The sequence below is a fragment of the Pelodiscus sinensis genome, chromosome 3, assembly GCF_049634645.1.
Source record: "Pelodiscus sinensis isolate JC-2024 chromosome 3, ASM4963464v1, whole genome shotgun sequence".
NCBI classification, from domain to species: domain Eukaryota; kingdom Metazoa; phylum Chordata; order Testudines; family Trionychidae; genus Pelodiscus; species Pelodiscus sinensis.
In genome coordinates, this window is record NC_134713.1 from 112984502 (window position 1) to 113012051 (window position 27550).

Below are 27550 nucleotides of genomic sequence, written 5' to 3' on the forward strand. Positions count from 1 at the left end.
TCCTAGAGGCAGTACTTTTCATGGGGACTGGCATGTTGCTAGCACTGTCTCAGATCTTTAGTTGCATCTCTCTATCTAACCACAGTCTCCGTATTAGCAGGCATCCTGTGTGTATGGCAGATCTGCCCTAGGAAATTATGGGCATGGTTTGGGCAGGGTAGGTGTGTATAAAAATTAACCAATGTGGGTTCAGATTTAAAATTGCTATCTGCATCCACCAATTTCTATCAGGTGTGTTTCACAAGCATTTATTTCATGCGGAAATAATATAAAAGCAACATGTTTTTCTGTGAGCAAACAACTCCTCCTGAAGAGCAAGCATCCCAAATAGGTATGTCTGTGTAGCTGTTATATTATCACAGACACTTCACAGCACGACATTCATCAACAAACAGCATTAAATTGGGAAATCTTGGCTTCTGTTCAGTCCCACAGAATTCCCTGCTTCCCCTAAGACCAGAAGAGTGACTACTGGGGATGATATCTCAAGCAGTGCCAGGTGGATATAGGAAAGAGCCAGCAGGGCACAACTTTGCCTTGGAAGCAGCGGCTCATGGCTGGCTCAATGAACATATGAAGAGTAACACAGTAGCAGGAATCAAAGCTGCTCTCATGCATTAGCGGTGACAGATCCAGGCTATCAAAAACGCACCAGTTAGGTGAAATGTTCCCAGACTAACACAGCAAAAGCACTTAAAGAACTAGCCCACTATTTTTTCTGATAAGTGAACAACTCCCTTCCCACCACAGATATAGATGTAAATCTTGAAGGTCGTAGGCATGGTGCCAATATAACTAGGTTGGCTGGGCGGGGTGTTTTTGTTTGTTTGCTTGACTGATACAGTTATATCATTACAGCCCTAGTGTCAGACCTCCCAACAGCCCTAGATTTCATGGGACTGCCCTGCCTTGACCCATAAAGCCTGTTCCTGTTGAAATGACACCTGGCCTACAGAGCTGGCTGGACTTGGCTCCCTACTCCAAGTGCTGTGACCTGGCCTGTGGAACACTCAGGCTTGGCTGGGCCAAATTTGAGTAAGCAGTGTTGCAATCCTGTGTGCCAGGTTCAGGTTGCAATGCCAGGAGCAGGGAGCCATGCCCTGCCAGTGCCATGGGACAAGTGCTGCTGTTGTGGGGAGTAAGTGCAAGGTGATCTTGCTTTGCAACACCCCTGGGACTCACATCCCTCAGAGGAAGGACTCACTTTAGCAAATGCATAGTAGGGATGCAGGTATAAACGTGCCTTACATTGGCGTTGCTCAATCTCCTTCCCATATGGGAATAGCCTTTATCAGTGCTAAGCACATTTATATCAGAATAACCATGTCCCAGGGAACGTATGTGTGTGTGGTGGGGGATAGAAGGTTTATGAGGGATATACTTTGTGTAGAAAAGGCCTGAGATTTGAGACAAAAACCTTTAAAGTGTGTGACAAAGACTCTAATTAGACTGTGTCTACTCAACATAGAATCATAGAATCATAAAATACTAGGACTGGAAGGGACCTCGTGAGGGCATCGAGTCCAGTCCCCTGCCCTCATGGCAGGACCAAATCTTGACAACAGACTATATCTTGGTTGTTGTGTCTACACTGGGTTTTGCTTGCACCGCTATGTCACCTAAAGGTGTGAATTTTTCACAGTCTAGGTTTGCCAGCAGATCTCTGTAGTGAAGATCAAGCCTAAGTTTGGTGTGTAACATGAAATAACAAAGTGAGAAGCTTGCTAAGAAGAGAGATGAATCATTTTTAGCTTGGCGCTCACTCTAATTTTTTTTCGGACTGTTTGCAGTGTTTCTTCCTCATTGTAGGGATCTCATGCTCCGAAGTATGCTTCTCAGAGAAGGAAGAGTGAAAAGACAGCAAGTTCATCCTAGTACTGGGTTGATCCGTGGGGTATCTTTGTCAAACTGGTTTTAAAGGACTTGAGTGGCATCCCTTCCAAATCATTTTAACCAAGACTGCGTGCTAAAGTTTTATTTAGTTATTTATGCCAATGTTGGATCATAGAATCATAGAGCTGGAAGAGACCTCAGGAGGTCATCAAGTCCAGCCCCCTGCCCAAGGCAGGACCAATCCCAACTAAATCAACCCAGACAGGGCTTTGTCATGCCGAGAATTAAAAACCTCTAGGGAGGTTTTTCCACCATCTTCCTAGGTAACTGATTCCAGTGCTTCACCACCCTATTAGTGAAATAGTTTTTGCTAATATCCAACATAGACCTCTCCCATTGTAACTTGAGACCATTGCTCCTTGTTCTGCCACCCGTCACTACTGTGAACAGCCTCTCTCCGTCCTCTTTGGAACCTCCCTTCAGGAAGGTTGAAGGCTGCTATCAAATCCCCCCTCACCCTTCTCTTCTGCAGACTAAACAAACCCAAATCCATCAGTGTCTCCTCATAGGTCATGCGCTCCAGCCTCCTAATCATTTTGGTCGCCCTCCGCTGGACCCTCTCCAATGCGTCCACATCCTTTCTATAGTGGGGGGCCCAGAACTGGACACAATACTCCAGATGTGGCCTCACCAAAGCTGAATAAAAGGGAATATTGACTTCTCTGGATCTGCTGGCAATGCTCCTCCTAATGCACCCTAATATACCATTAGCCCTGTTGGCTACGAGGGCACACTGTTGACTCATATCCAGCTTCTCATCCACTGTAATCCCCAGGTCCTTTTCTGCAGAACTACTACTTAGCCATTCAGTCCCCAGCCTATAAGAATGCTTGGGATTCTTCCGACCCAAGTACAGGACTCTACACTTGCCTTTGTTGAACCTCATCAGATTTCTTTTGGCCCAATCCTCTAAACTCTCCAGATCACTCTGGACCCTATCCCTGCTCTCCATCATATCTACCTCTCCCCCTAGCTTAGTGTCATCTGTAAGCTTGCTGAGGGTGCAATCCATCCCCTCATCCAGGTCATTAATAAAGATGTTGAACAAAACTGGTCCTAGAACAGATCCTTGGGGCACTCCGCTAGAAACCGACTGCCAACCTGACATCGAGCCATTGATCACTACCCGTTGGGCCCGACAGTCTAGCCAGCTTTCTCTCCATCTTACAGTCCATATATCCAATCTATATTCCCTTAACTTGCTGGAAAGAATATTGTGGAAGACCGTATCAATAGCTTTGCTGAAGTCAAGGTATATCACATCCACCGACTTTCCCATATCCACAGAGCCAGTTACCTCATCGTAGAAGCTATTCAGATTGGTCAGGCACTACTTGCCCTTTGTGAATCCATGTTGACTATTCCTGATCACTCCCCTCTTCTGAGTGCTTCAAAATGGATTCCTTTAGGATCTCCTCCATGATTTTTCCGGGGATTGAGGTAAGGCAATCTGTAGTTCCCTGGATTGCCTTCTTCCCTTCTTTAAAGATGGGCACTCCATTTGCCATTTTCCAATCATTCGGGATCTCTCCTGAGCTCCATGAATTTTAAAAGATAATGGCCAAAGGCTCCGCAATCACATTTACCAACTCCTTCAGTACCCTTGGATGTGTTAAATCCGGGCCCATAGATTTGTGCATGTTTAGCCTTGCTAAATAGTTCCTAACTTGTTCTTTCCCCACCACAGACTGTCCACTTCCTTCCCATACCGCATTGTCTAGTGCATTAGTCTGGGAACTGACCTTGTCCGTGAAAACAAAGGCAAAGAAAGCATTGAGTACTTTAGCTTTTCCCACATCATCTGTCACTAGGCTATCTCCCTCATCCAATAAAGGCCCCACACCTTCTCTGATCACCATCGGTAACATCACTTTCCTGCAGCTCAAATGATTCATAATCACAGTTCACTGACATGCCCCAGACTGTAACAATGAAGAGGGACCATCATTTGGGGCAGTGGAGAGACAGAATTCAGAAATTAACATTAAACAAAAAAAGTAGAAGAAAATACTTTGCTAAGGTTCCTTTCAAGGAAATTTCTGTTTTTCTTCCCCTATCAAGCCACAAATGGGAAAATCCCAACTGCGGTTTACTTTTGTTTGCTTCAGTAGGACTTTCACAGATGTTCCATGTGATGCTTTTTACAAATCGTGCATGTAAACAAATCATGAAACGTGCCTTTGTTCCAATATCTTACTAATTGGATGACTGCAGAGGTTTAGCAGTGACAAGCATACAACAGGATGCTACTAAAGGCAGTGGCTCTTTCAACCCATAAATAATCTAGCAGAAAGAACCAGGCTCTGCATCAATGCCTCCGAATGTTGAAAACTGGTTGTATTCCAGCTTTCTTTCAACTGGCCCAGTTACTGTTTCCCTAGGGACAATGGAAATATTTACCAAAATAAGGGACACCATTGCTCAAAAGCTAAGGGCTGTTTGCTTGCTTTCTTTCCTTTCAGGGGGGTGAGGTGGGTGGGAAGGAAGAGCCTGTACTTTGTGACCTGGGAGAAGATACACAGAGCACAATGCTAGGGTGGCTATACACATCTTGCTTTTGCACAAAATCCACCCTCAGATTTTCAAATATCTACTGTACAGGTTTTAGCCCTCATCAGATATCAAGACCAAACTGAACTGTGGGCTCACTGCTCTCCACTATTTCTCCACTAGGGATGTGAATGGTTAACTAGTAAGCATCACCCTTACCGGATTAAGGCACAGCACCCTTTATAGCTGCCATCAGGCGCCACATGCCCAGCTCCCAGATCGTGGGCAGCAGCTCCCAGCGGCCACCCTGCAGCGGCCACCCGGGGTGGGGGCCGTGTTAGCCCCCGCAGCACCGGCCAGCAGTGTCCTTCCCCCTGCGGCCACGGGGCCCTACACAGCCAGGCTCGGCCTGCCCCGGGCGGCCCCAGGCTGCGCGCCAGCGGCGGTAGCCAGGCCGGGCCGGGCCTGGCACGTGTGTCCTGCCACCGCCAGCTCTGCGCGCCCTCCCCCACGTGCTGGTGCGAGGGCGGGGCTGCTCATGCGCCCTCCCCCAACCCGGGGTGCAATTAAACTGTCTGCCCAGGGCACCCGCCGCCTGCCCATAATGTGTTGCAGTGGGCCCAGCCCAGCCAGAGCAGCCCCCAGCTGTGCTGAGAGGCTGTTCCAGCTCAGCCCCCTGCGCACCTCTCCACCTGCCCCCGTTTAAGCTGTTAACTGGTTAAATACATTTATCCAGTTAACTGATAAAACAGGATTTTACATCCCTATTCTCCACCGCAATACTCCACCGGAAGAACATACACGTAAAAGATAAGCTACCAAACATGCCCTGGATTTTCTGTCCCCTTCCAATGACCCCTTTCCTGTTTGCACTCATTTTGTAATATTACTCGCATTCACATTATCCCAGCGATTGTCAAACTGGGAGTGGGTTTGTGACCCACTCAGGGGCTTGTGAGGTTACTATGTTGGGGGCTGTCAATCTCCCTCCAAACAGAACTTGTTCAAAAGGACAAATGATTCCAAAGCATATCTGAGACACAAGGGACCAACTACACATACCTGAAGGGAAATATTGATACTCTAGTTCTTACGTTATGGGAACAAGTGAAAAACATTTCCTTTCTTTTTTTATTATTGTATAGACCTCTATCATATCCCCCCTTAGTCTCCTCTTTTCTAAGCTGAAAAGTCCCAGTCTTTTAAATCTCCCTTCATATGAAGGCCCCTAATCATCTGTGTTATCCTTTTCTGAATCTTTTCCAATGCCAAGATATCTTTTTTGAGATGAGGCAACCACGTCTGTACACAGTATTCAAGATGTGAGCATACCATGGATTTATACAGAGGCAGTAAGACGTGTTAGTTTCTATCCCTTTTTTAATGATCCCTAACATTCTGTTTGGTTTTTTGACTGCTGTTGTACATTGAGTGGATGTTTTTGGAGAACTATCCACAATGACTCCAAGATCTCTCTCTCCTGAGTGGTAATAGCTAATTTAGTTACCATCATTTTGTATCTATAGTTGGGATTATGTTTTACAATGTGCATTACTTTGCATTTATCAACATTAAAATTCATTTGCCTTTTTGTTGTCCAATCACCTAGTTTTGTGAGAGGTCAGTTCATTTCTGACATAACTCCAGTGTCTTCAGACAAGCTCCCCGTAGGTGAATTTGGTCCAGTAACTTTAGATATTTATGTGCAGTGACCAGTTATGCTTTTTGTACATGAGTATGCACCCAGACATGGAGCAGAACAGAATGTTCTGAGAGGCTTCCACCGCCCATCAAAATCAAGACGATAAATTAGAAACAAACTTCCTTAGATTAGATTGTGTTCTCATGTTGTTGCCACTAGCTGCTGCTTTACTGTTTTGCTTAAACACTTCAGGTTTGCACTGCTGTCAACTTTTTAAAAATAACACTGCCCTACATTATTTTTAAAAAGTAAATTCTCCTTATAGGACAGATGCTGTCCCCTGTTCCAGGGCATGTGGGGAGCATGCTGGGAACCAGAAAGGGAAAGACTGGAGTGCTCAGGACTGATTCTCAACTAGTGTAACAGCTCTACTGGGAACATTACAGATTAGCAGAATCTAGGGCATTCCTGATTTTGCTCTATATTAGACTAGGGAAAACCATCTCTGATTGCGCCAGCGATTGGGTCATCAAAAAGGGGGCTTTAACTTCACTTTATGGAACTTACACAGATGAGCGTATGGCTCCAGATGTTTATTAAAATAAAAATCCCATGTGTGTTGTGTATGTTGCATTTGGTCCCAGATTTGGTACAGCTGTACAGAGATGATTACATAGAATATAAAACTGGACTTTAGCTGCAACTCTCTGTAACATTACCTGGTTCAGTAAATCCTTTTGAGGTGTGCAAAGAGAGCCTAAAAGTTTGGGTTTGTTTCAGAACTTTCCCCCCTTCCACTGCCTGTTAGAGTCATTTTGATTTTACTGTTGTCCTCATTTACCCAGATGAATAACTTACTTTGGGACAATTCACGCTGAAGGCAGTTCTGGTGTGTCAACAACTGTGCCTTATTTGGTAGTGACATAAAAACTCCCTAAAATTGTCTCCGCCAGGGTCTTTTCAATGAGCTATCTTCAAGTTCTACAGTGCAAACAAATGCTCCAGTATAAAAGGTAAACTGAATGTTGGTTCAAAACTCCAGCATTCAGCCAACATGGGGCAGCCACTCTTGTGACATTTCTGCAGTATGACTCAATGGCAACATGCGGCTTGAATGTCAGTTTTGCAACAGTCAGGTCCATTTCTGACCTTGTGTAATTCAACTGAAGCCAAGGTTCTCAGGATAGAAATGAATATGCACTATGCTTTATGTGACAAATCTTGACAGATATAAGAGAATGATAGAGGGCAGATAATTATCAGCCCTAGAATGGTGAAGGCCCTGTTCCCTATGAGCAGTAAAAGGTTACCTCATGCTAACTAGAGACACCTGAGGCCAGTTAAAGGCTGGCAGTGGCCTTTAAGAACCTCTCTTTTGATTTGAGAGAGGTGGGGCAAGGTGAGACTTAAGTTTCAGCAAGAAGGAAAGGCTTCCCTGGTTGTCAGGCTGTCCTGCCTCCCTATAGGGAAGGAAGCTAAGTTAACAGCTGTCTAAGAAAGGATTGGCAATGAGGAGCCAGTGTAGCAAGGCAATGTCCTAGAGAAGGGGCAGGGACAATTATTTCTGTTTGTGGTAAACTTGTCATCATTGTAAAACTGAAACGAGTAAGATGTAATGGTTCTGCGATAACCCTTAAGGAAAAATCCTACAGCATTTTCTAGATTTGAAATACAAGTAGGTTTCTATAACAATTCAATTGGATTATTCTAAAACCCCATAGAATTTAATAGAGAATGATCTCCTTTCTATGGAATTTTAAACTGGCCTATAGAGTATAATAAGAAATCATATCCCTGTGAGAAAATTCTACCAGTGGGTTTAAAATTTTGTACTAGAGTTGTTATTCTAGAGCCTGCCCTATAAGGGACAACCAGTAGGTCCTTTTCATCAAGTAGAGCTGTGGTCAAATGACTGTGAAGCTCCTGGCTAATTTCGCTGTGGAACTGTTGACAAATGTAGGCATTCTACTGCATCTACTGTAAAGGCAACGTATTGATAGGTTGGGCATACACTGTGTTTTTGTGCACCCTGAGTGCTGTATCTTGAGGTCTTTGCAGCTGTATTTCACTCAACTCCTTTACAACATTTTTCAGACTTCTCAAGTTGTTTATTCAGAAAATGATGGTCACCCTCTCACCAGTTCAGAATACTTGATTATTGTTTTGAAATGATCTCTTGTTGCATTTTTATGTTGGAAAAGTCTCCAAACACAGATTCCTTTTTGCTTGGGCTGATCCCAAGCAAGGTGCGTGCCAGGAGACTCTTGCCTGTCCATGGAACTGACTTAAATTTTGGTCACTTTGAAAGTAGGGTTTAAGATAGGATTGAGTATCACAAGGTTTCACCTTCTCCTCCCAATCTACTCCCAGTCTCTTTTCCCTGGGTGTTGCACTGGATCAACTTTGCATGCACAGCAGTGCTTGGAAAGTACATGTGAAGATCAAGTCCCTTAATTCTCTAAGGGTATGTCTACACTGCATTCCTCTTTCGAGAGAGGAATGCAGATGCATCTGAGCAAAACTGCAAATGAAGTGTGGATTTGAATTTCCCGCGCTTGATTTGCATAATCGCGTCTGGGTGCTATTTCGAAATACCCTATTTCGAAAAAAGAAACGCTGTCCAGACATAGTTATTTCGAAAGAAAACCCTTCTTTTGAAATTACCCTTAAACCTAAGGAGTAAGGGTAATTTTTGAAAAAAGGGTTTTCTTTCAAAATAACCACATCTAGATAGTGTTTTTTTTCGAAATAGGGTATTTCAAAATAGCGCCCAGATGCGATTATGCAAATGAAGCACGGGAAATTCAAATCTGCTCTTCATTTGCAATTTCGCTCAGATGCATTTGCATTCCTCTCTCGAAAGAGGAATGCAGTGTAGACATACCCTAAGAGAAACAGTTTGTAGTTTCAAACGTTTGAACTTGAGTTTCAGAGGCCAGCTTTAAGCAGCCAGTTTGAGGCACCTACTTTAAAGCAGCCTGACTTTCAGAGGTGTGGAGGAACTACAAGGAATATACATGAGTGCCATGGCTACTCAGTACTTTTCAGAAGAAGGCCCCTTTTATTTATGTCTACAAAAAGATGTAAGCGCTTAACTTTGGGACAACCATGTTTACAAATGTTGGCCTGTAATTATTAGCATACTTGAGCCAAATTCTGAAATCTGTACTGCAATCAAACACCTGTGGTCGGTTCAGGACAATTGGTTTGGGCTCATGGGGATTAAGCTGCAGGCCCATAAACTTGCAATGTAAATGTCTGAGCTAAGTGTGGTCTTCAAGCTCTGAGACTCCCATGAGGCGGGGGGGTGGGGCGATGGCCAAGAACCTGAGCTCCAGCCTGAGCCTAAATATCTACATTGCAATTTGTTAACCCTGCGTACCCAGCCAACAGGCCAGGGCCAGCCAGAAGTGTTCTGTTGCAGTGCGGACATATCCACTGGTTCTTCATCAAATAAACCCTTGCCAGATTTAACTGGGTAAAGTCTGCTGGACTGAACTTCTTTATATCATATGTAATATATATTGATAGGGTTTATGAGTTCAGATATGTAGTGGTATGTATATTGACACATACTTGAGTCCTAGACATTGGCACTTGGTAAGCTTGAATTAATTATGGTTGTGGTGAAGGGAGGAAATAAGTGCTTCGTCCTTAAAAATATCTGTACTTAATCTCTGCCACTATACTGTCGTTCGAAAGCATGCAGATACAGAATGAAATTCTACAGTTCCTGCTTAGAGCTTAACCCAGAAAACATCCTACTGGGCTCATAGCCATGTTGTCTGTGTTAATGCTGAGGCCCTACTTCATCCAAGTATTTAAGCAAGGGCTTCGGTCCATCCCTATTCTGCAAAACACAAAAATGCTTTGCTGTAGTGCAGGGGTCTCCAACCTTTTTAAGCACGAGATCACTTTTTGAATTTAAGTGCAACCCAAGATCTACCTCATCTAGAAATACCCTTGCCCCACTTCCTTCCTACCCCTTCTCCAAGGCCCCGCCCCTGCCTACTCCATCCTCCCTCTCTTGCCCATCCTCACTCACTTTCATCAGGCTGGGGCAGAGGGTTGGGGGCGCAGGCTCTGGTCTTGGATTTAGGGATTTGGAGTGTGAGGGGGGCTCTGAGCTGCTCTTGGGGCAGGCAGTTGGATGTAGGAGGGGGTTCTAAGTGCAGGCTCTGGGAGGGTGTTTGGATGCATGGGTGCTCAGAGCTAGGATAAGGGCTTGGGGTGTATGAGGGGGCTCATGACTGGGGTAGGAGTTTGGGATGTGGGCTCCATCTGGGCACTGCTGGTGGCTCTTGGGTGGTGGTGCAGTGGGGCTAAGGCAGGCTCACCCGTGCCCTGGCCCTGAACCACTCCCAAAAGCAGCCAGCAAACTCCATCCCTGGTCCTGTTGTGCCTCCTCTCTGCTCTGTGGAGAAAGGATACAGAATGGGAGAGGGGGGACCCTGACATCAGCACCCCTCTTTTCCCTTCCCTCCCCTGCACAGAAAGCAGGAGACTCCCAGAGGAGGGGCAGGAGATGCGCAGCAGTGGGGGGAGGGGCAGCTGAAGTGTAGGAACTTGATCGCCTCGGCCAAACCAGTCAGGATCACTTGTCAGAGGCTCCAAGATCTACCAGTAGATCCTGATCTACTGGTTGGTGACCACCGCTCTAGTGGGATGAACGACAGAACTGATGCAGGAATGGCAGGACTGGCTCCATAGATCAGCATGATTAGTCTGTCATTGTAGCTAGTAACTCATAGTACTTCTGTCACCTCCTATATTTCCATTTTAATACAGAAGAAAGTCAAAGGTCCTTAGGTAGTTTTTTATAAGTTTTACCTGTTTTCCAAACTCTGAACCACCTGGCCAAGGATCGAAAGACCATTTTGTGCCTGGAGGATTGTTTTATGTTTAACAGATAAAACACCTTCTCCCCCCCCCCAAAAAAAAAACAAAGGGAGAAGATGCCAATAGGTGATTTTTAGTGGAAGTAGGTACTCTATCTTCAATTACCCTGGAGTATTCTTTATTGTAGGGTGGAGAGTGCAGGAGTTTGGTTAGATTTTCAGGGGGGTAATTTTAAGATTTTAATGAAAGCAAGCTGAACTGGAGTTGCTGTTAGCTTTCAGCTTAGATCTAAAGTGCTAAATCATGTAAAGGTGGTTGGGAACCCCCACCCTCCGCCATTTTTTAATGTGATTGCTTAAGTTTCTATTCAGAAATAAACCCCTAAAGGAAATTACAGTCATTCTCTCTCCTCTTCCTTCTCATTTTTTGTTTGCTTTAATAACGTTTAACCACCCTGGGTTTTACTTCCTTAAAACGAACCTTCTCTTTTTCTGTAATTTGTGTCAATTCATGTAAGTTTCCAATAGTTGGCTGCAGTTTGAAGGTCTGAAGTTCAAAGTCCCCTGCCAAAAAGCCTTATTGAAGGGTTGCTCTGATGTTTCTGTGACCCTGCCAAAGAGGGAAAGCTGACAATTAGGGCCTGATTCTCCACCGCCTTGCCCCCTGTGCAATCATTTATATCTGTGCTATAAAATGCAACCATTCTGATTTGGGTAACATTTCACACCCGCTTTGCACATAAGTGGCCATGAAAGGTGTAGGAGGAATCAGGGCCTCTGTGTCCGGACAGCTTTTCTCAGAGCACACTCATACAAGTCTTTACTGTTTTGAAAGATGCTACCATTTTCAGTGATATAAGGGGGAATTCCAATCGACACAGCGAAGTCTTTCAGAATGATACATCTGCTCACACCCCCGTGTGTAATCAAGGCCCTACCTGAGTTTAAGGGGAGCTGGAGGTGTGATTCCCAGTGTGAGGAGATATACTCACGACTCTCATCAAGATAGTGCACTAAAAATATTAGTGTTGCCTTGGTAACATGGGCAGCAGCAATTGAAAGGATGGTAAAACCAAAGACAGTACCAGGGTTCTTCTTAGGAGCATCCCCCCATTTGAGTGGGGGTTGGGGGGAAATTAAGGAGATTGTAAGTGATATTAATTGTTTTAATTGTGTTAACCTTACCATACTGTGTCTGGGCTTGGAGTGAGGCTTGCTAGTGTGTGTGCATAAAGAATGAATACAATAAACCCAAATGCTAAAATGTATCAACTTATGAACTTGTCCTAAAGAAGGGTAGACATGTCTTTCTTTCCTGGTCAGATAATAATGAGTTTTTTCATGTTCCTTAGCAGTCCTTTCCCCCTTTGCTGGGCAAGAGGCAAGGTATCAGGAGCCTGGGGAAGTGGAAATGTGGAAGAAGGAAAAGAATTGGAGATTAAATCCTGCCAGACATTTTGGACGAGGAAGATGAGCAGCTGCAGACCTAGAGAGAGAGGCAGAAGAGGTGGTTGTGGAGGGAGAAGAAGGCACTCAAGTATGAGGCGAGAATGGAGACAAAAATTCCTGGAACATGACCAGAGGTAGAGAGGAGGATGAGAGAGCTCATCAGAAAGAACTTTTCTAGAGGTTGCTGACTCTCATGACCACCTGTCTACAGTTTCCAGATCTAGCTACTTTCTGAGATTTGTGCACCATGTCCGCACCATGCTGCCATATCCTGCACAAGAGGCAGCTAATGGACAGTTCTAGGGTTGACTGGCCCATGATCCAAGCAATGAACAGTTTGTGTAATAAATCAAATGTAGTCTGCGCCATTCTTCACCTGAGGCCCACATGAGCAGCACACTCCAGAAGGGCAAAGAGAAAAGACACCAGGGGGACATACAGTTCTGCAATCCGTGAGACTGTCATGGTGGCACTGCATATAGTTTGGCATTAGGGCCCTTTTGTTGTTGTTGTATTATCCTTTGCCTCTTGCAGGCAGCTGGTATGCCTATAAGATTTGTAATGGTTATTTTAATATTTGTTTCAAATAAAGCGTTTTGTTAGCAACCAAGCCCAAGTCTTAAGGTTATACAGGTTTTATTAAACTCATAAAAATCACAATCTGTGTCAGCAGAACATCAGCTTTAGATGGAGCTACATTAACAGGTTTTATTAAATTCATAAGCTTCACTGCTCCCACCCCAAAATTGTGGACTCAGCGCGGGATAATTACTCATTCCCCTCATCCAGACCCTGCAAGCCCTGCATGTGAGTGCATAAGTCACCCCTGATTTCCCTTGCATGTGGAGATCCCACCCCTGTAATGGCAAGTGCACTTTCTGGCTGTAATGTTCCTGCAATCTAGCAATGTCCTGAGTCCATGCCTGGCAAAATGGTTCTCCCTTCATCTTGTGGCTGTTATGTTGCACAGTGCTCCATAGGCTAGCGTAATGCAGGTGGCATTGGTAACGTTAGCATCCAAATGGTTCTGAAGGCAGAGCTATCTTGACATCAACCTGGCAAATGAACATTTCTCCACCATCCTACAGCTACTGAGCGCATATTTGACCCTTCTTTTGTCAGGACTTCTGAAGTTAGGGAATGGTTCCACCAGCCATTGGAAGCACCCTCGGAATAACAGTGGGGACAGAGATTCCATTTATAATGCCACGTTCACTGGCATCTCAACGATGTTCTGCCTGCATCCTGGAATAGTAGCAGAACTGCAAGCAGGGAAAGCTCTTCCACTAGTGCTGAATAAACCCATATGGCTGGATCTCTGATGCAGGGAGTATGTGGTGGACCCAGAATGGCTCATCTGGCTGTACTGATGGGCTAGGAATGCCCCCAGTCAAGAGTTGCAAGATGGACAAACAAGTTCTCCCACCATACACCAGGAACCAAGCCCTAGTGTGGTTACAACTTGCTATGGCACTAAGAACCCTGGGATCTATGTCTGAAATGTGTCAGCAAACCAGAGTATGGAAGTACCAGTGTAGGCATAATGCATGAATAACCATGCTATATGGACTTTCAAAGGAGTTTGGATGCATGGGGTTAGCAAGAATGGCTGTTGGTATACAATGCAAGCCAGGCATACCCCAGGTGGTAGAGTATATCAGAAGTAATGGAAGCTGAATTTGTCCATCTTCTGGATTTTCACTTCTTTTGCTATTTTTCTAGGCTGTGTACAATTTTCGGGGCAGGGTTGGCTGTGGCAGCTGGGATTCGAGGGATGCTATTGGAATGTATTTCAAAGGCAGGGGTGTCAGTAGCTGGGTTCAGTAGCTGTGGATAATGGGGTCAGGTCATTCTGGGGAGCACTGGATAGTTCACCAGTGTGGGATCAAGTCACTTGCAGAAGGAAGTGCGGCATGTACTAGCAGTGACAGCTGTAGCTCCTGGATTGAGTCTACCCTTTTTTATGACCACTACATACAATGTGAGATCCCTGAATCATCACTCAGTGGGAGAAAGAGTTCCAGGCTCATTTATTGTTGGTTCTTTTCATTGTTAGGATGACTGAAAGGAGGAACAGAGAGACAATATGGGTGATAGCCAGAGCTCTCTCTATAGGCAACAGAAATTACTGAATTGCAACTCACACCTCCTTTGATAATGAGAGAAAACAAGCTTATAACTATTTGGAGATGGGGCTGAGCAGCAAAGTTGGAGAGCAGACAGCTTCAGGATTTGAATCTGGCCCATTCTGGAAATGCAGAGGGGGTTACAGAATTTGTATCCAGAACTGAACCATCCTAAGGACTGTTTTAGGTTCAGCTATTAAGTTGCAACCCATCTGTAAACTTTTCATAACTTAGAAATGTCACTCAGCAGGGACTTCACTGTGCCTCTGAAAACAACAAACATAATTGCACATACCACATTGAGTGCTGCTGCAAGATGTGTGCATCTGGCCACTGGATTACTGAGAATCCTTACCATGGCTCTTGCCTTGTGCCACCATAATGTCAATCTTTTCCATGACTTACACATGTTAGGAATGTTACACATTGACACAAGCTATTCCATCAGCTAGAAGTTGGTGCATTAAGAATAATATGCAAGATCCCAGCAAAGTGAGCATCGTAACAATATGTAGTAATCCCGTTAGTGTGTGATTTTTGCAATAAAATACGAAGTCCTGTTGAAATCAACAGGGTTTCCTGAGGCACTCAGCTCCGACCATGAAATAATCAAAGTTAAAGGCAATGCACAGACAAACACAGGTTATCTAAAGTGTTAATTGATTATACACAACAACATATGTAGCTTTCAGAATTAAACAACGTGCACTATTTTCAAATATGGTTTTTGAATTGTAGTAATATCCACCTTTTGGTTGGAGATAAATTATTGCTAAATGATGGTTGTATGACTCAGCTAGTTTTGGTCTAGAAATGCTGGGCTAAAAAGGAGACAAATCCTACTTTTATTTTTTGTTGTTTTCCTTGTGAATTTGCATTTCAGAACTGGCTAAAGATCAGGCAACACAAACAAACATCACGGCTATGTCTACACTGGCCCCTTCTTCGGAAGGGGCATGCTAATTTTGAAAGCGGGAATAGGGAAATCCGCGGGGGATTTAAATATCCCCCGTGGGATTTAAATAAACATGTCCGCCGCTTTTTTTCCGGCTTGGGGAAAAGCCGGAAAAAAGCGTCTAGACTGGCCCGATCCTCCGGAATAAAGTCCTATTCCGGAGGATCTCTTATTCCTACTTCAAAGTAGGATCTCTTATTCCTACTTCAAAGTAGGAATAAGAGATCCTCCGGAATAGGACTTTATTCCTGAATAGGGCTTTATTCCGGAGGATATTATTTTTTTAAATAGAAATATCCTCCGGAATAGGGCTTTATTCCGGAGGATCGGGCCAGTCTAGACGCTTTTTTCCGGCTTTTCCCCAAGCCGGAAAAAAAGCGGTGGACATGTTTATTTAAATCCCGCGGGGGATATTTAAATCCCCCGCGGATTTCCCTATTCCCACTTTCAAAATTAGCATGCCCCTTCCGAAGACGGGGCCAGTGTAGACGTAGCCCACATGTGCTCTAAGAAGCTAGGCCACATGTGAGTTTAAAACATCTAAGTTATAATAAAACCCCTGGATTTATAAAGGAAAATCTGACATACAACTAGAGAGATGCTGTTAATGTGACTGACAAGAGGCTATGATTCATTTTGGTGCTGCAGTACAATGCAGAGAAGCCTTCTGACATTAATATTTGGGGACTCTACCCAGCCTTCCCATACTGCCTATTCAGGCAATGGAAAAATACAGTAGGAACTGTGGAAACTGCATTGCAATGGATTTCTGGGTTCTCACTTAAGGGAAGCATTAATCACCAAGGCTACGTCTAGACTGGCATGATTTTCCGCAAATGCTTTTAAAGGAAAAGTTTTCTGTTAAAAGCATTTGCGGAAAAGAGCGTCTAGATTGGCACGGACGCTTTTCCACAAAAGCACTTTTTGCGGAAAAGCATCCGTGCCAATCTAAACGCATTTTTCCGCAAAAAAGCCCCGATCGCCATTTTCGCGATCGGGGATTTTTTGCGCAAAACAAATCTGAGCTGTCTAAACTGGCCCTTTTGTGCAAAAGGACTTCTGCCCGAACGGGAGCAGCATAGTATTTCCACAAGAAGCACTGATTTTAGACAATAGGAAGTCAGTGTTCTTGCGGAAATTCAAGCGGCCGGTGTAGACAGCTGGCAAGTTTTTCTGCAAAAGCAGCTGCTTTTGCGGAAAAACTTGCCAGTCTAGACACAGCCCAAGAATTTGCTGCTGTGGTGAGGGGGATGTTGGGGTTTATTGGATGGTCTCCACAAGAAAATGGGGACCACCATATCACCTACTGGTCCATCCCTGAAGCAGGGTTGGATCCCCTATAGCCAGCTGGTGATACTGGTGCTCCTCTGCACTCAGGGGCTGTGTCTAGACTGGCAAGTTTTTCCGCAAAAGCAGCTGCTTTTGCGGAAAAACTTGCCAGCTGTGTACACTGGCCACTTGAATTTCCGCAAGAACACTGAACACAAAATACTATTAACAGCAAGGGGGAAGGAATTCAAGCCAAAAAAGGTTAAAGAATACTTAAAGGTACATGTATTCAAGTCAGCAGAACGTGGTGGAATTTATCCTGCAGTAGTTGAAGAACTAACTGAAACAATCTTAGGCTATGTCTACACTGCAGGCTTTTGCTCATTAGCATTTCTTGCACTGTCATTTGCATATTCTCTGCCAATGCTTTTTGCACAAGAGGTTTTTGCGCAAAATGGATCTGTCTACCCTGTTTGTTTTTGCACAAAAAGCATCAACAGAGAATATGCAAACGACAGCACGAGAAATGCTAAAAATGAGCACTTCATTAGCATACTCTCTGCCAGCAAAAGCCTGCAGTGTAGACACAGCCTAAGCAATAATCACTAATGAGTCCGAGAAGTCATGGAAGATGTATGACATCCCAGAGGACTGGAGAAGGACAAATATAATAACTATTTTTAAAATTATTTATAGACTAGTCATCCTAATTTCAAAATGTGGAAAGATACTGGAACAAATTATTAAACAGCCAATTGGTTAGCACCATGTGGGTACTAGGATTATAAGGAACAGCCAACCTGATTTTTGTCAACAACAAATAATGCCAAACCAACCTACTTTCCTTCTTGAACAGATTCACCAGCTTAGTGGCTGGGGAGAAGTTGTAGACAGGATATATCTTGATCTTTAGTAATGCTTTTGACAGAAGCCCACATGATAGTCTCATAAGCAAATGAGAGAAAAGTGGCCTAGATGAATTTACCATATGGTGGGTGCACAGATATTTGAAATTCTCTACTCAAAGAGCAGCTATCAATTGTTTGCCATCAAATTGGGGGATGTATGTAGTGAAGTCCCACAGGAGTCTGAAGTGGAGTACCAATCAATACTTCCTTTAGTGACTTAGATAATGGATTAGAGAGCATGCTTATGAAGCTAGTATAGGACACCAAGTTGGGAGAGGTTGCTAGTGCTGTGGAGCTTGTGTCAATGATCTTGACAAGTTCAGAGAATTGATCTGAAACAATCAAGATGACATTCAACACAGACAAATGAAAAGCACTTCACTATGGAAGAAAAAAAAATCAAATGGACAATTGTAAAATAGGAATGTGCCAAGGTCCTTGCTCAGGTCCCTTACCCTGGGACACCTTCTGGTGCACAAATTAGAGACCCCTTCTGGTGCACTCACTGGTGCCTTTTATTGTCAGTTTTCCACCACCTTCTATTTACAGAGTTGTAAATTGCCACAAACTCAGCCAGCTTCTCCATCTGCCTGGGGGACACACTCAGCCACACCCTGACTACTCCCTTCTCCTGGTGCCTTTCACTGCCTTATATAGCCCTCTGGCTAATGAGGCCCACAGCTGTTTCTAATAGCCCTTCAGGCCTGGGCTTGCTCAGATGGATCTAATTGATCTTTTCAGCCAGGCTGTAGTGGCAGAGCTCTGACTTAGCCAGCAGTCTGTCCTAGAAATAATTGACCATTTGGTAGTACTGCTGAAAAAGGACCTGAGGGTTAGATTGTATCACAAATTAAATTATGTGAGTGAACAATGTGACACAGTGGTGAAAATATACTAGTATTTGGGTGTGTGTTAACAGAAGTGTTATGTACATAAGACATGAGAGAGAATAGTTCTTCTCTACTTGGCCTTAGCATGTCCAGTTCTGGGCACCATACTTTAAAAAAAAAAATCTGAACTAATAGGTTGAAAGTCCAGAGGAGAACAGCAAAAATGACTAAAAGCTTAGAAAATGTGACCTATGAAGAAAGGTGGAAAAAACTGGGCATGTGTTGTCTTGAAAAGAGACTGAGAAGGTACCTGCAAACAGTCCTCAAATATTTTCAGGGCTGGTACAAAGAGGACAGTGATCAATTCTTCTCCATGCCCACTGAAGGTAGGACAACGTAAGTGTGATATGTAGCAAGGAATATTTAGTTTAGATGTTGAGGAAAAATGTGACCTATATGGATGAATGACTATTGGGTAGTTATCCAGGGGAGGCTGTATAATCCCTGTCATTCTAGGTTTTTAGGAACAGGCTAGACAAACACCTTTCAGGGAAAGTCTGTGTTTGATCTCGTTTCAGTACAGAAGCCAGGATGAGATGGCCTCTCTGTCCCTTCCAGCCCTACATTTCTATGAGTCTTTATGCAGATACTGCACAACCTGCTACCTTTACAGTGCTATGATAAATCTAGTGATTCCATTCTGGGGGAGTCGTTTGGACTCCTTTGTTTCAATGAGCCTAAATTCCAGATGAGACAGGATCATGCTGTCTAATTCCTTTGGTGCACTCACTTGTGAATTTTTGGCCATATCAATCTTGAGCTACTTTCCCAGAATCTGGATCCTTAAAAGACAAGGTTCTTTCCTTTATGTTTTCCTGTAATCTGCCACGTACCCAGCTTTCCTGGAAATGTATTTCTCACTGGCAGAATCTACATAATATTTATTGGCTTAAATCATGGAGATTGATGTTGCAAGTCAAAAAACTACCCCATTGAAATGAAGTTTCACTTTACTTGAATGTGACACCCAAAGGAAGGTGACACAATGCTGGCGGCTTTGGGCCCCAGTGGGGAAAAAAGAGGAACCGAGCCAGAGAACTCACCTTTGAGCCTGTGACTTGTGTATTTCTCAAAAGCAGACAGAGCTGTTCTGTCCGTAGGACACATTGGGATGGCCACTTCAGAGCCCCAAGCTCTGGGGGGCTCTGTGGTGCCTGTCTCAACAGTCCTATGGGTGAGAGAGACCTGGGGAATTACGAGGTCTAATGTGGGGCAACAGCAGGGTTTGCCCCCATCCCTGCACTCACCCTGGCAGGAGTCAGAGCAACCAAGCAATCTGCTTCATTGAGTTGTCCCCTCCCCCCATGCGGTCCTTTTCCAGCCAGAGTACCAACTGTTACAGAACAAGAGACAGCAGGAGAAAGGAGTCCCAGAAGGAGTGGCTTGGCTCCCTACCCCAGAAACCCGCTGCAAGCCTAACCCCTGGCAAAGGGGAGAAGGCTGCCAGACCAAATGCTGGCCAGAGAAAGAGGGGCCCTTGCCATAATAGTAAAGATTTACAGAAAGTAACCAGAGTTCTCCATGGCAGACTATTATCACATTGGTCCCTGCACATGCTGTGCGTTTCTTTTCATTTTTTTGACATAATGCAGCACTTGATCTTGTCCTGCAGTAAAATACTGATCTGATCAGTTAATAAAAACAGATTTGCAATCTGGCCACAACTGGAATGGCAAAAGACTTAATCACAATTGATCAGATGGTCTGGGCCTCTCTAAAATATTGTCATGAAAGTGTTCTCCATACCTCACTGCTATCCATAATTGTATATCAAGGCAGTGCAGTCTCTGATAATCCCTTACACTCATAGCACCTTTTCATCTATAGCAGTGTCTCTCAGTGGTCCGCGAAACCACTTTGAGAAACCTATTAATTGGCTGTGCCAGTTTGTTTATATACCAGTGCTGTGGCCACAGAGCCTCGTAGCTCCTATTGGCTCCATTTCACAGTTTGCAGCCAAGGGGAGCTGCGGGAAGCGGTGGCTTGGCCCACGCCACTTCCCGCGGCTCCCCTGGGCCGCAAAGAGCGAACTGGAGCCAATGGGAGCCACGAGGCTCCGGCTGCGTCTAGACTGGCATGATTTTCCGCAAATGCTTTTAACGGAAAAGTTTTTCTATTAAAAGCATTTGCGGAAAAGAGCGTTTAGATTGGCATGGACACTTTTGCGCAAAAGCAATTTTTGCGGAAAAGCGTCCGTGCCAATCTAGACGTGGTTTTGCACAAGAAAGCCCTGATCGCCATTTTTGCCATCGGGGCTTTTTTGCGCAAAACAGTTTTTACCTGTCTACACTGGCCCTCTTGCGCAAAAGTATTTGCGCCAGAGGGCTTTTTCCCGAGCAGGAACATCATAGTATTTCCGCAAGAACAATGACAATCTTACATTAGATCGTCAGTGTTCTTGTGCAAATTCAAGCGGCCAGTGTAGACAGCTGGCAAGTTTTTCTGCAAAAGCACTTGCTTTTGTGGAAAAACTTGCCAGTCTAGACGCAGCCCCTGTGGCCACAGCACTGGTATATAAACACACTGGAGCAGCCAGTTAATAGGTTTTTCAAAGTGGTTTCGTGGACCACTTTGAGAGACCCTGATCTATAAGGCCTCAAATTGCTTTACAAAGGGGTATAGGTATCAGTATCCCTGTTTTATTGCTGGGTAACGTAGGTACAAAAAAATAATCACTTCTTCATAGTCAAACGGGGACTCACTGTTGGTGCCAGAAACAGCGACAGTAGTACCTTACATTCTCAATTGAGATTGAGACCCAACTGTGCTTGGTGCTGTGCAAACATGTTGTAAGAGAAAGTCCTGCCCTAAAGAGCTTACAGTTTAAATAGATAAGAGGGAAAAAGGAACTATTATTATCCCCATTTTGCAGATAGGAAATTGAGAGAGAGAGAAAGATTCAGCCTGAGGCAAATCTGGTTAGAGCCAATAGGAGTCCTTTCATTGGCTTATTTGGGTTTTGACTATTCACCCTTTATGATATTTGTGTACTGGCTGTTATTGTCATGAACTAATGATAGATCAGTGAGTCTATTTTGCCGATCTTGTGTCACCATCAGAGTTCTTCCAAAAATTAGTTTTTCACTGTTTAATGGAAACCAGAAAGGTATTGGGCTGATAGTAAAGATAGTTTTTATTGTTTCCATGAGCTCCACAGCAGGTCCTGAGGCTCTGAACATTGGCCTCATGCCTGGGTCTCTGCAGCTGCCCCCATCTATGGCTGCATGAGAAGAGGGGGCACAGTTCAGCACCTCTACCCTAAAAATTGTTCCAACACCACTGACTGTCTGTGGGAGCCAATAGTTAACATTAAGCATTTTATCTGGCAAAGGAAGAGGGGCTTTGTGCCTGTTACGAACAAGAGTGATCTAACTGCTAACGGGTACACAGAGGATATATAACTATGCACCCTGCTAATCTGGTCCCCAATGTTCATGCAACTTGTGAACCCCACCTTCGCTTCACAGCTTGAAACCTGACCTCTGCACTCTGAGTCTGTGTTATCATGCTCTCATTTTAAAATGATTGTTACTTTACAAAAACCTAGCCGTGGCTGCACTGTCACTTCCAGTAGACTAACACAAGGCTGAGTTATAATAGGAGGGCCTGACAATTGTACCACAAACATCTAACGTTGCAACTGGAATTGTCCCCAACACTCACCGGAAAGACACCATGCAGATTCCAGTGGGCCAGATGAGGATGATGGAACTATTAGAGTTGAAACTGAATGTACAAGCTTCATCCTCCTCCTCCTCCTCACCGTATACTAACCACAGCTCACAGAGATCCAATCTGTGCTTTAATCTGAAGGTCGTGCCAGATCTAAGAGAGGAACAGGGATTAGAACTGTTTCATTCCTCTGCAAAACCCTTGGAGTCCTTTGTGCTGAAAACATTTCACCATGATTTAGCTCCACTTTCAAAGCTTTGAAAATTCTGAGCTAGTGTCTCAGTTGATGTAATCTGGCATAACTTCATTAACTTCAGGGGAAGATACAGATTTACGCTAGCTGAATATCTGAGCACACTACCTTCTCCCATACTGCCATCTATGCGACTCTCTGAGATCCAACAGTTAGCATTAAGTATTGGTTGAGCACTTGAGAACATTTTGAGCTCTACAAGCATGATATAGCTTCATTTTACTTTTTTCATTATTATTTATATTGCTATAGGATCCAAGAACCCCAGTCATCAACAAGCACCTCATTTCATTAGATGCTGTAGAGATATAGCACAAAACCACTGTTTCTGCCCCAAAGACCTTATAATCTAAGTTTGAGACAAAAGAAAGACAAACTGGGCAGCAAGGAAACAATAAGACATTGCTGATCACCATATTAGGATGGGATCTCAGCACATCAGCAGCTTAGTCATAGTCAAGTTTTTTGTAGGAATCATGTGCTACTGCTTAAGGACAACTTTTTACAGCCCGATTTTACAACATACTCAGTGGTATGTGCCTATATATCTGAGACAAGAATTAGGACCAACATATTTTCATAGAAAACTAGAACTAGAAGGGACCTCAAGAGGTCATCAAGTCCAGTCACCTGCCCTTATGACAGGACCAAGCACCATCTAGATCAGGGGTTCCCAAAGTTTTTGACACGGGGACCAGTAAATCCATTCACAAGCTTATGGAGGACCAGGAACATTCATTTGCATATTTGCATATTCATTAAGCAAATGATGAATATTCAAATAAGTTGTTTCTGGTCCTCCCAAAGCCCCCAGTGCCAGCATTAGCAAAGCTTTTGATACAGTCACCCACAATATTCTTGCCAGCAAGTTAAGGGAATATGGATTGGATAAATGGACTGTAAGATGTATAGAAAGCTGGCTAGATTAGGGATTCCCAAACTTTTTACTTTAGTTGGAACCCAGTTTTTTTAGTACTGTTTTTTGCAGCCCAAAAATTTAAACACATATAAAAAAAAGAATTAAAAATGAATAAATTTTCAGTTTTCACTCGGCTGCATCCTCCATCCAGCCTGGGCCAGGGCTTGGGGGACCCGGTGCTGCATGGGCCCTCCAGGAGGTGGGAGCAGGAGCAGACTGGGTGTAGGGTATCTGGCTAGGAGGGAGGGTGCAAGGAAGGGTAGGGTTGCCAGGTGTCCAGTTTTGTACCAGACAATCTGGTATTTGAGGGTTTTGTCTGAGAAACAAATTGAGAAATTACCAGACATATAAAATGTCTGGTATTTTCTAAGTAGGTAAGTTTTATTATAATTAGGTGCATCAGCCCTTAGCTGCGAACTGCCTGGATAGTAGATGTGCTCACGCTGCCTGAGTGCGTCTACCTACCAGGCAGTTCGCAACTACTCAAGGGAGGATATGGGGATGGCGGGGGAGGGAATGGAATCCCCAGGCAGACTCACTCCTCTGCCAGGGTCTGTAGAGTCTGCATGTGTGCAGGTCAGTCCCGCTCCCCCCCCTTCTCCTCCCGATCTCCCAGAGAAGTCCTCCTGCCCCCGTCTAGCCCTGCTTCCGTCAGCCAGTTCCCCCCGCCACCCATCAATCTCTCCCAGTCAGCCCTGCTCCCCCAAAGACCCCCCCAACCAGCCCAGCTGCCCCAGTCCAGCCCTGCTTCCCGCAGCTGGTTCTCCCGTCCTCTTCCTCCTGTTCTCACCTGGCCAGCCCCCCTGCTCCCCATCCAGCCCTGATTCCGCCGCCTGTCCTCCCCGATTTCTGTTGGACAGCCCCACTGCCTCCAACCCTGCTTCCACCACCTGCCTGTCTGCCCCCCCATCTCTGTGGGACAGCCCCCCAACCCCCAACCTTGCTTCCACCCCCCACTAGCCTCCCCGATCTCCGCAGAACAGTCCCGCTGCCCCCAACCCTGCTTCCGCCGCCCGCTTGCCTCCTCCCTGCCCCATCTCCACAGGACAGCACCCCTGCCTCCAACCCTGCTTCTGCTGCCCGCTTGCCCCCTCCCCCCCATCTCCACAGGACAGCCCCGTTGCCACCAACCCTGCTTCTGCCACCCGCCCACCTGGATCTCTGCGGGACAGTGCCGCTGCCTCCAATCCTGCTTCTGCCGCCCGTCACCCACCCACCTGGATCTCCACGGGACAGCCTTGCTACCCCTAACCCTGCTTCCACCGGCCGCCCACCCTCCTGCCCTGATCTTTGCGGGACAGCCCAGCTGCCCTCAACCTTTCTTCTCGGCGGCCGGTTCTCCCTCCCCCCCGCTGTCACCTCCTCCCAGCCTACCCTGCTCTGCTCCCCTACCGGCAGCCACGCTGAGGCCCGATATTTTTTTCCTGCAGCCCGGTACTGGGCCACGGCCCATAGTTTGGGAAATGCTGATCTAGATCATCCCTGATAGATGTCTAACCAACCTGCTCTTAAATATCTCCAGTGATGGAGATTCCACAACCTTCCAAGGCAATTTATTCCAGTGTTTAGCCATTCTGACAGTTAGAAAGTTTTTCCTACTGTCCAACCTAAACCTCCCTTGCTGCAATTTAAGTCCATTGCTTCCTGCCTTATCATTAGAGGTCAAAGAGAACAATTTTTCTCCTTCTTGTAACACTCTTTTAGGTACTTGAAAGCTACTATCATGCTCCCTCTCAGTCTTCTCTTTTCCAAACTAAACAAACCCAATTTTGTCAGTCTTTCCTCTGACGGAATGTTTTCTAGACCTTTAATCATTTTTGTTCCTCTTCTCTGGATGCTTCCCAATTTCTCCACATCTTTCCTGAAATGTGGTGCCCAGATGTGGATGTAATACTCTAACTGAGGCCTAATCAGTGCAGACTAGAGCAGAAGAATGATTTCTCGTGTCTTTTTCACAACATTCCTGTTCATGCATCCCAGAATCATGTTTGCTTTTTTTGCAACAGTGTCACACTGACTTATGTTTAGCTTCTTCATTTTCCAATGAAGAAGTAACCCTTGGAGACATGCAGGTGACCTGTACTTGCTTCCTGAAGAAACAATTTTATCCTTATTCAGTGCTGGGTTAATAATTTTATTATTTTCATATTATATTACATTAAAAAAGATAGGCACACCTTTTCTCTTGTGTGTGATCAGATATGCTTCATTTGCTATGAAATGTTGCTTGGCGGTGGACCTACACTTCTCTCTCTCTGTCTGGCCATTTGTGTATTGTGTAAAATGTGCCTCACGATGTATGGCTCTTTTCATATATAAGGGGATTGTTAGCACCTTACTAAAACTCAGTGGGAGTTTTTGGTTGGCCAGCTCCCAGTACCAAAGGGGAAGGGTCCATGAGAAATCAGGGCCTTGAGACTGACAGGCCCCAGGGACAATGGGAAGAGATCAACACTCCAGCTCAGCCTGATTGACAGGTTGGACAGATCAATGAGAGAATTAGAAGGCCAGGTCCTGTCCTCTGTGTGAGCTGGGGTTTTCTGGGTCTCTGTGAGAAAAGGAGAGAGCTGAGAAGAGCAGCAGGAAGAGCAAGCTGTGTGGAGAGACAGACCTGCAGTGTCAGAGCCAGGCACACACAGCCCAAGGAGTGCAAGCTGCGCTGAGGGGCAGACCTGCAGTGACAGAGCCACACACACAGCCCAAGGAGCGCAGACCCTGTACTGAGCAGCAGACCCGCAGTGACCAGAGAGCCAAAGGAGTCAGAGAAGCAACACAAGGAGCTGGAGTCTGGTGAAGCAGTACAGTCTGCAGCTGGGTGTGGTGAGCAGCTGGGACCAGCACAGGGGGGAAAAGAGGCTCTGGGCAGGGACATGCCACCAGCCAATAGGCCCTGCAGGCCAGACTTGGAGAGGGGTTGTAACTCCAACTGGGAGAGGGATTCTGCCACCTAAATCCTGAGGCCCTGTGGTCACTGCCAGAGCAAGCATGTCCAACCTGTAGCCCCCCTGCAGCACAGCCAGGGCCTGAGAAAGAGCCCTGGGACTTATAAGGAACAGACTGTGAACAGTCTGCAGACTGCTGTTTGTGATGTCCCCATGCTACAGAGCAGGACTATGTGTTCTCATTTAACCTTTCTCGTTTTTCCGTATACTTTTTTTTTAACGAGTTGTTTAATAAATTGTATTAAAAAAATTGATTTGAACTATATGTAATGATCACTGGGTCAAGAAAGCATGCAGTGTGCAGAGAGCACCCCGGAGTGGGGACACCCCAGCCCTTGCCCCAAGTGACTACAAGGTCGGGGATTAAGCCCCAGAAAACCTGGCCCTGTTGGAATTTTTTGGACTTTGCTACTCAGGAGAGTGGGAGAGGAGCCCTCAGGGTCAGGGAGGCCTTTGGGTAAAAGAAGTGGGAGCGGGGACTCAGATCCTTTCGCTGGTCCATTTCACCAGGGTAGTATAGAAGCCAGGAAAGTTCCCCACAATAGCGGGACCATTCCCCTGCTTACACATAGATAGCCAATTGTGTACTGAGAGACTGCAAAATCCACAAGGGAGTAAATCTGCAGGAACAAACAAACATGTGGCTTATGAATAAAAACAAAGGATTGTTCTGGTAAATCTAGGAGGACAAAGACAGACACTGGATCTTTCACTTGGGAGGCAAGCTGACAACATAGTAGTCTCTGTGGAAGGAGGATCACAGCTTGGCTGTAAATTTGCTGCAGGAATTTTGGGTGAGTCGTACATTGTTAGACAGGAGAGTATCTTGTTAATTCTAGGCTCTAGAATGCATGTTATGGTGTTATTTGGTAAATAACTGTTTGTTTCTAATATTTTTTCTTGCTATGACTTGAATCTCTGTGCTACATTAAATAAGTGTATGCTTGGTGTCACTATAAATGAAGAGAAGTGCTCTGAGGTAAGCAGAGCAGTGCTCTGAAGTGACACTGGCAAGCGGGGGTATACGGCTGTGTTGGAAGCACTGGATCTGTGGATACGGTGGGTGTCTAGTGGACACAGGGCTGGACATTCCAGGGACATGCTGAGAAGGCTCAAGGAGTGCAGCGTGCCTACTGCTGAGCTGCAGAGTAACAGAGGGACCTAAAAGGCCTAAAAGGAGTGTTGGTGCTGTCCGGGGAGTTGGGGAGCTGACCTATAGCAGACGCAGCTATAACTTCCTCATAATAAGGGGGATAACCCTGGGCAGCATCACCGAGTTTTAAAATGTAACAATTGCATGGAAA

The 27550-nt window shown here is 45.2% G+C and overlaps 1 protein-coding gene across 9 annotated transcripts in view; it reads right to left on the reverse strand.

Annotated features, from left to right (window-relative positions):
* Positions 1-27550, reverse strand: part of TAGAP (T cell activation RhoGTPase activating protein) — a 103956-nt gene that overhangs the window by 14319 nt on the left and 62087 nt on the right. For 5 of the 9 annotated variants that reach the window (XM_025180660.2, XM_025180659.2, XM_025180658.2 and 2 more), the window contains one exon: positions 22124-22285. The exons of the other annotated variants lie outside the window; for them this stretch is intronic. In XM_025180660.2, coding sequence (XP_025036445.2) covers positions 22124-22285 — 162 coding nt within the window. The remainder of the gene's footprint in view (positions 1-22123; positions 22286-27550) is intronic. 9 annotated transcript variants of the gene reach the window in all.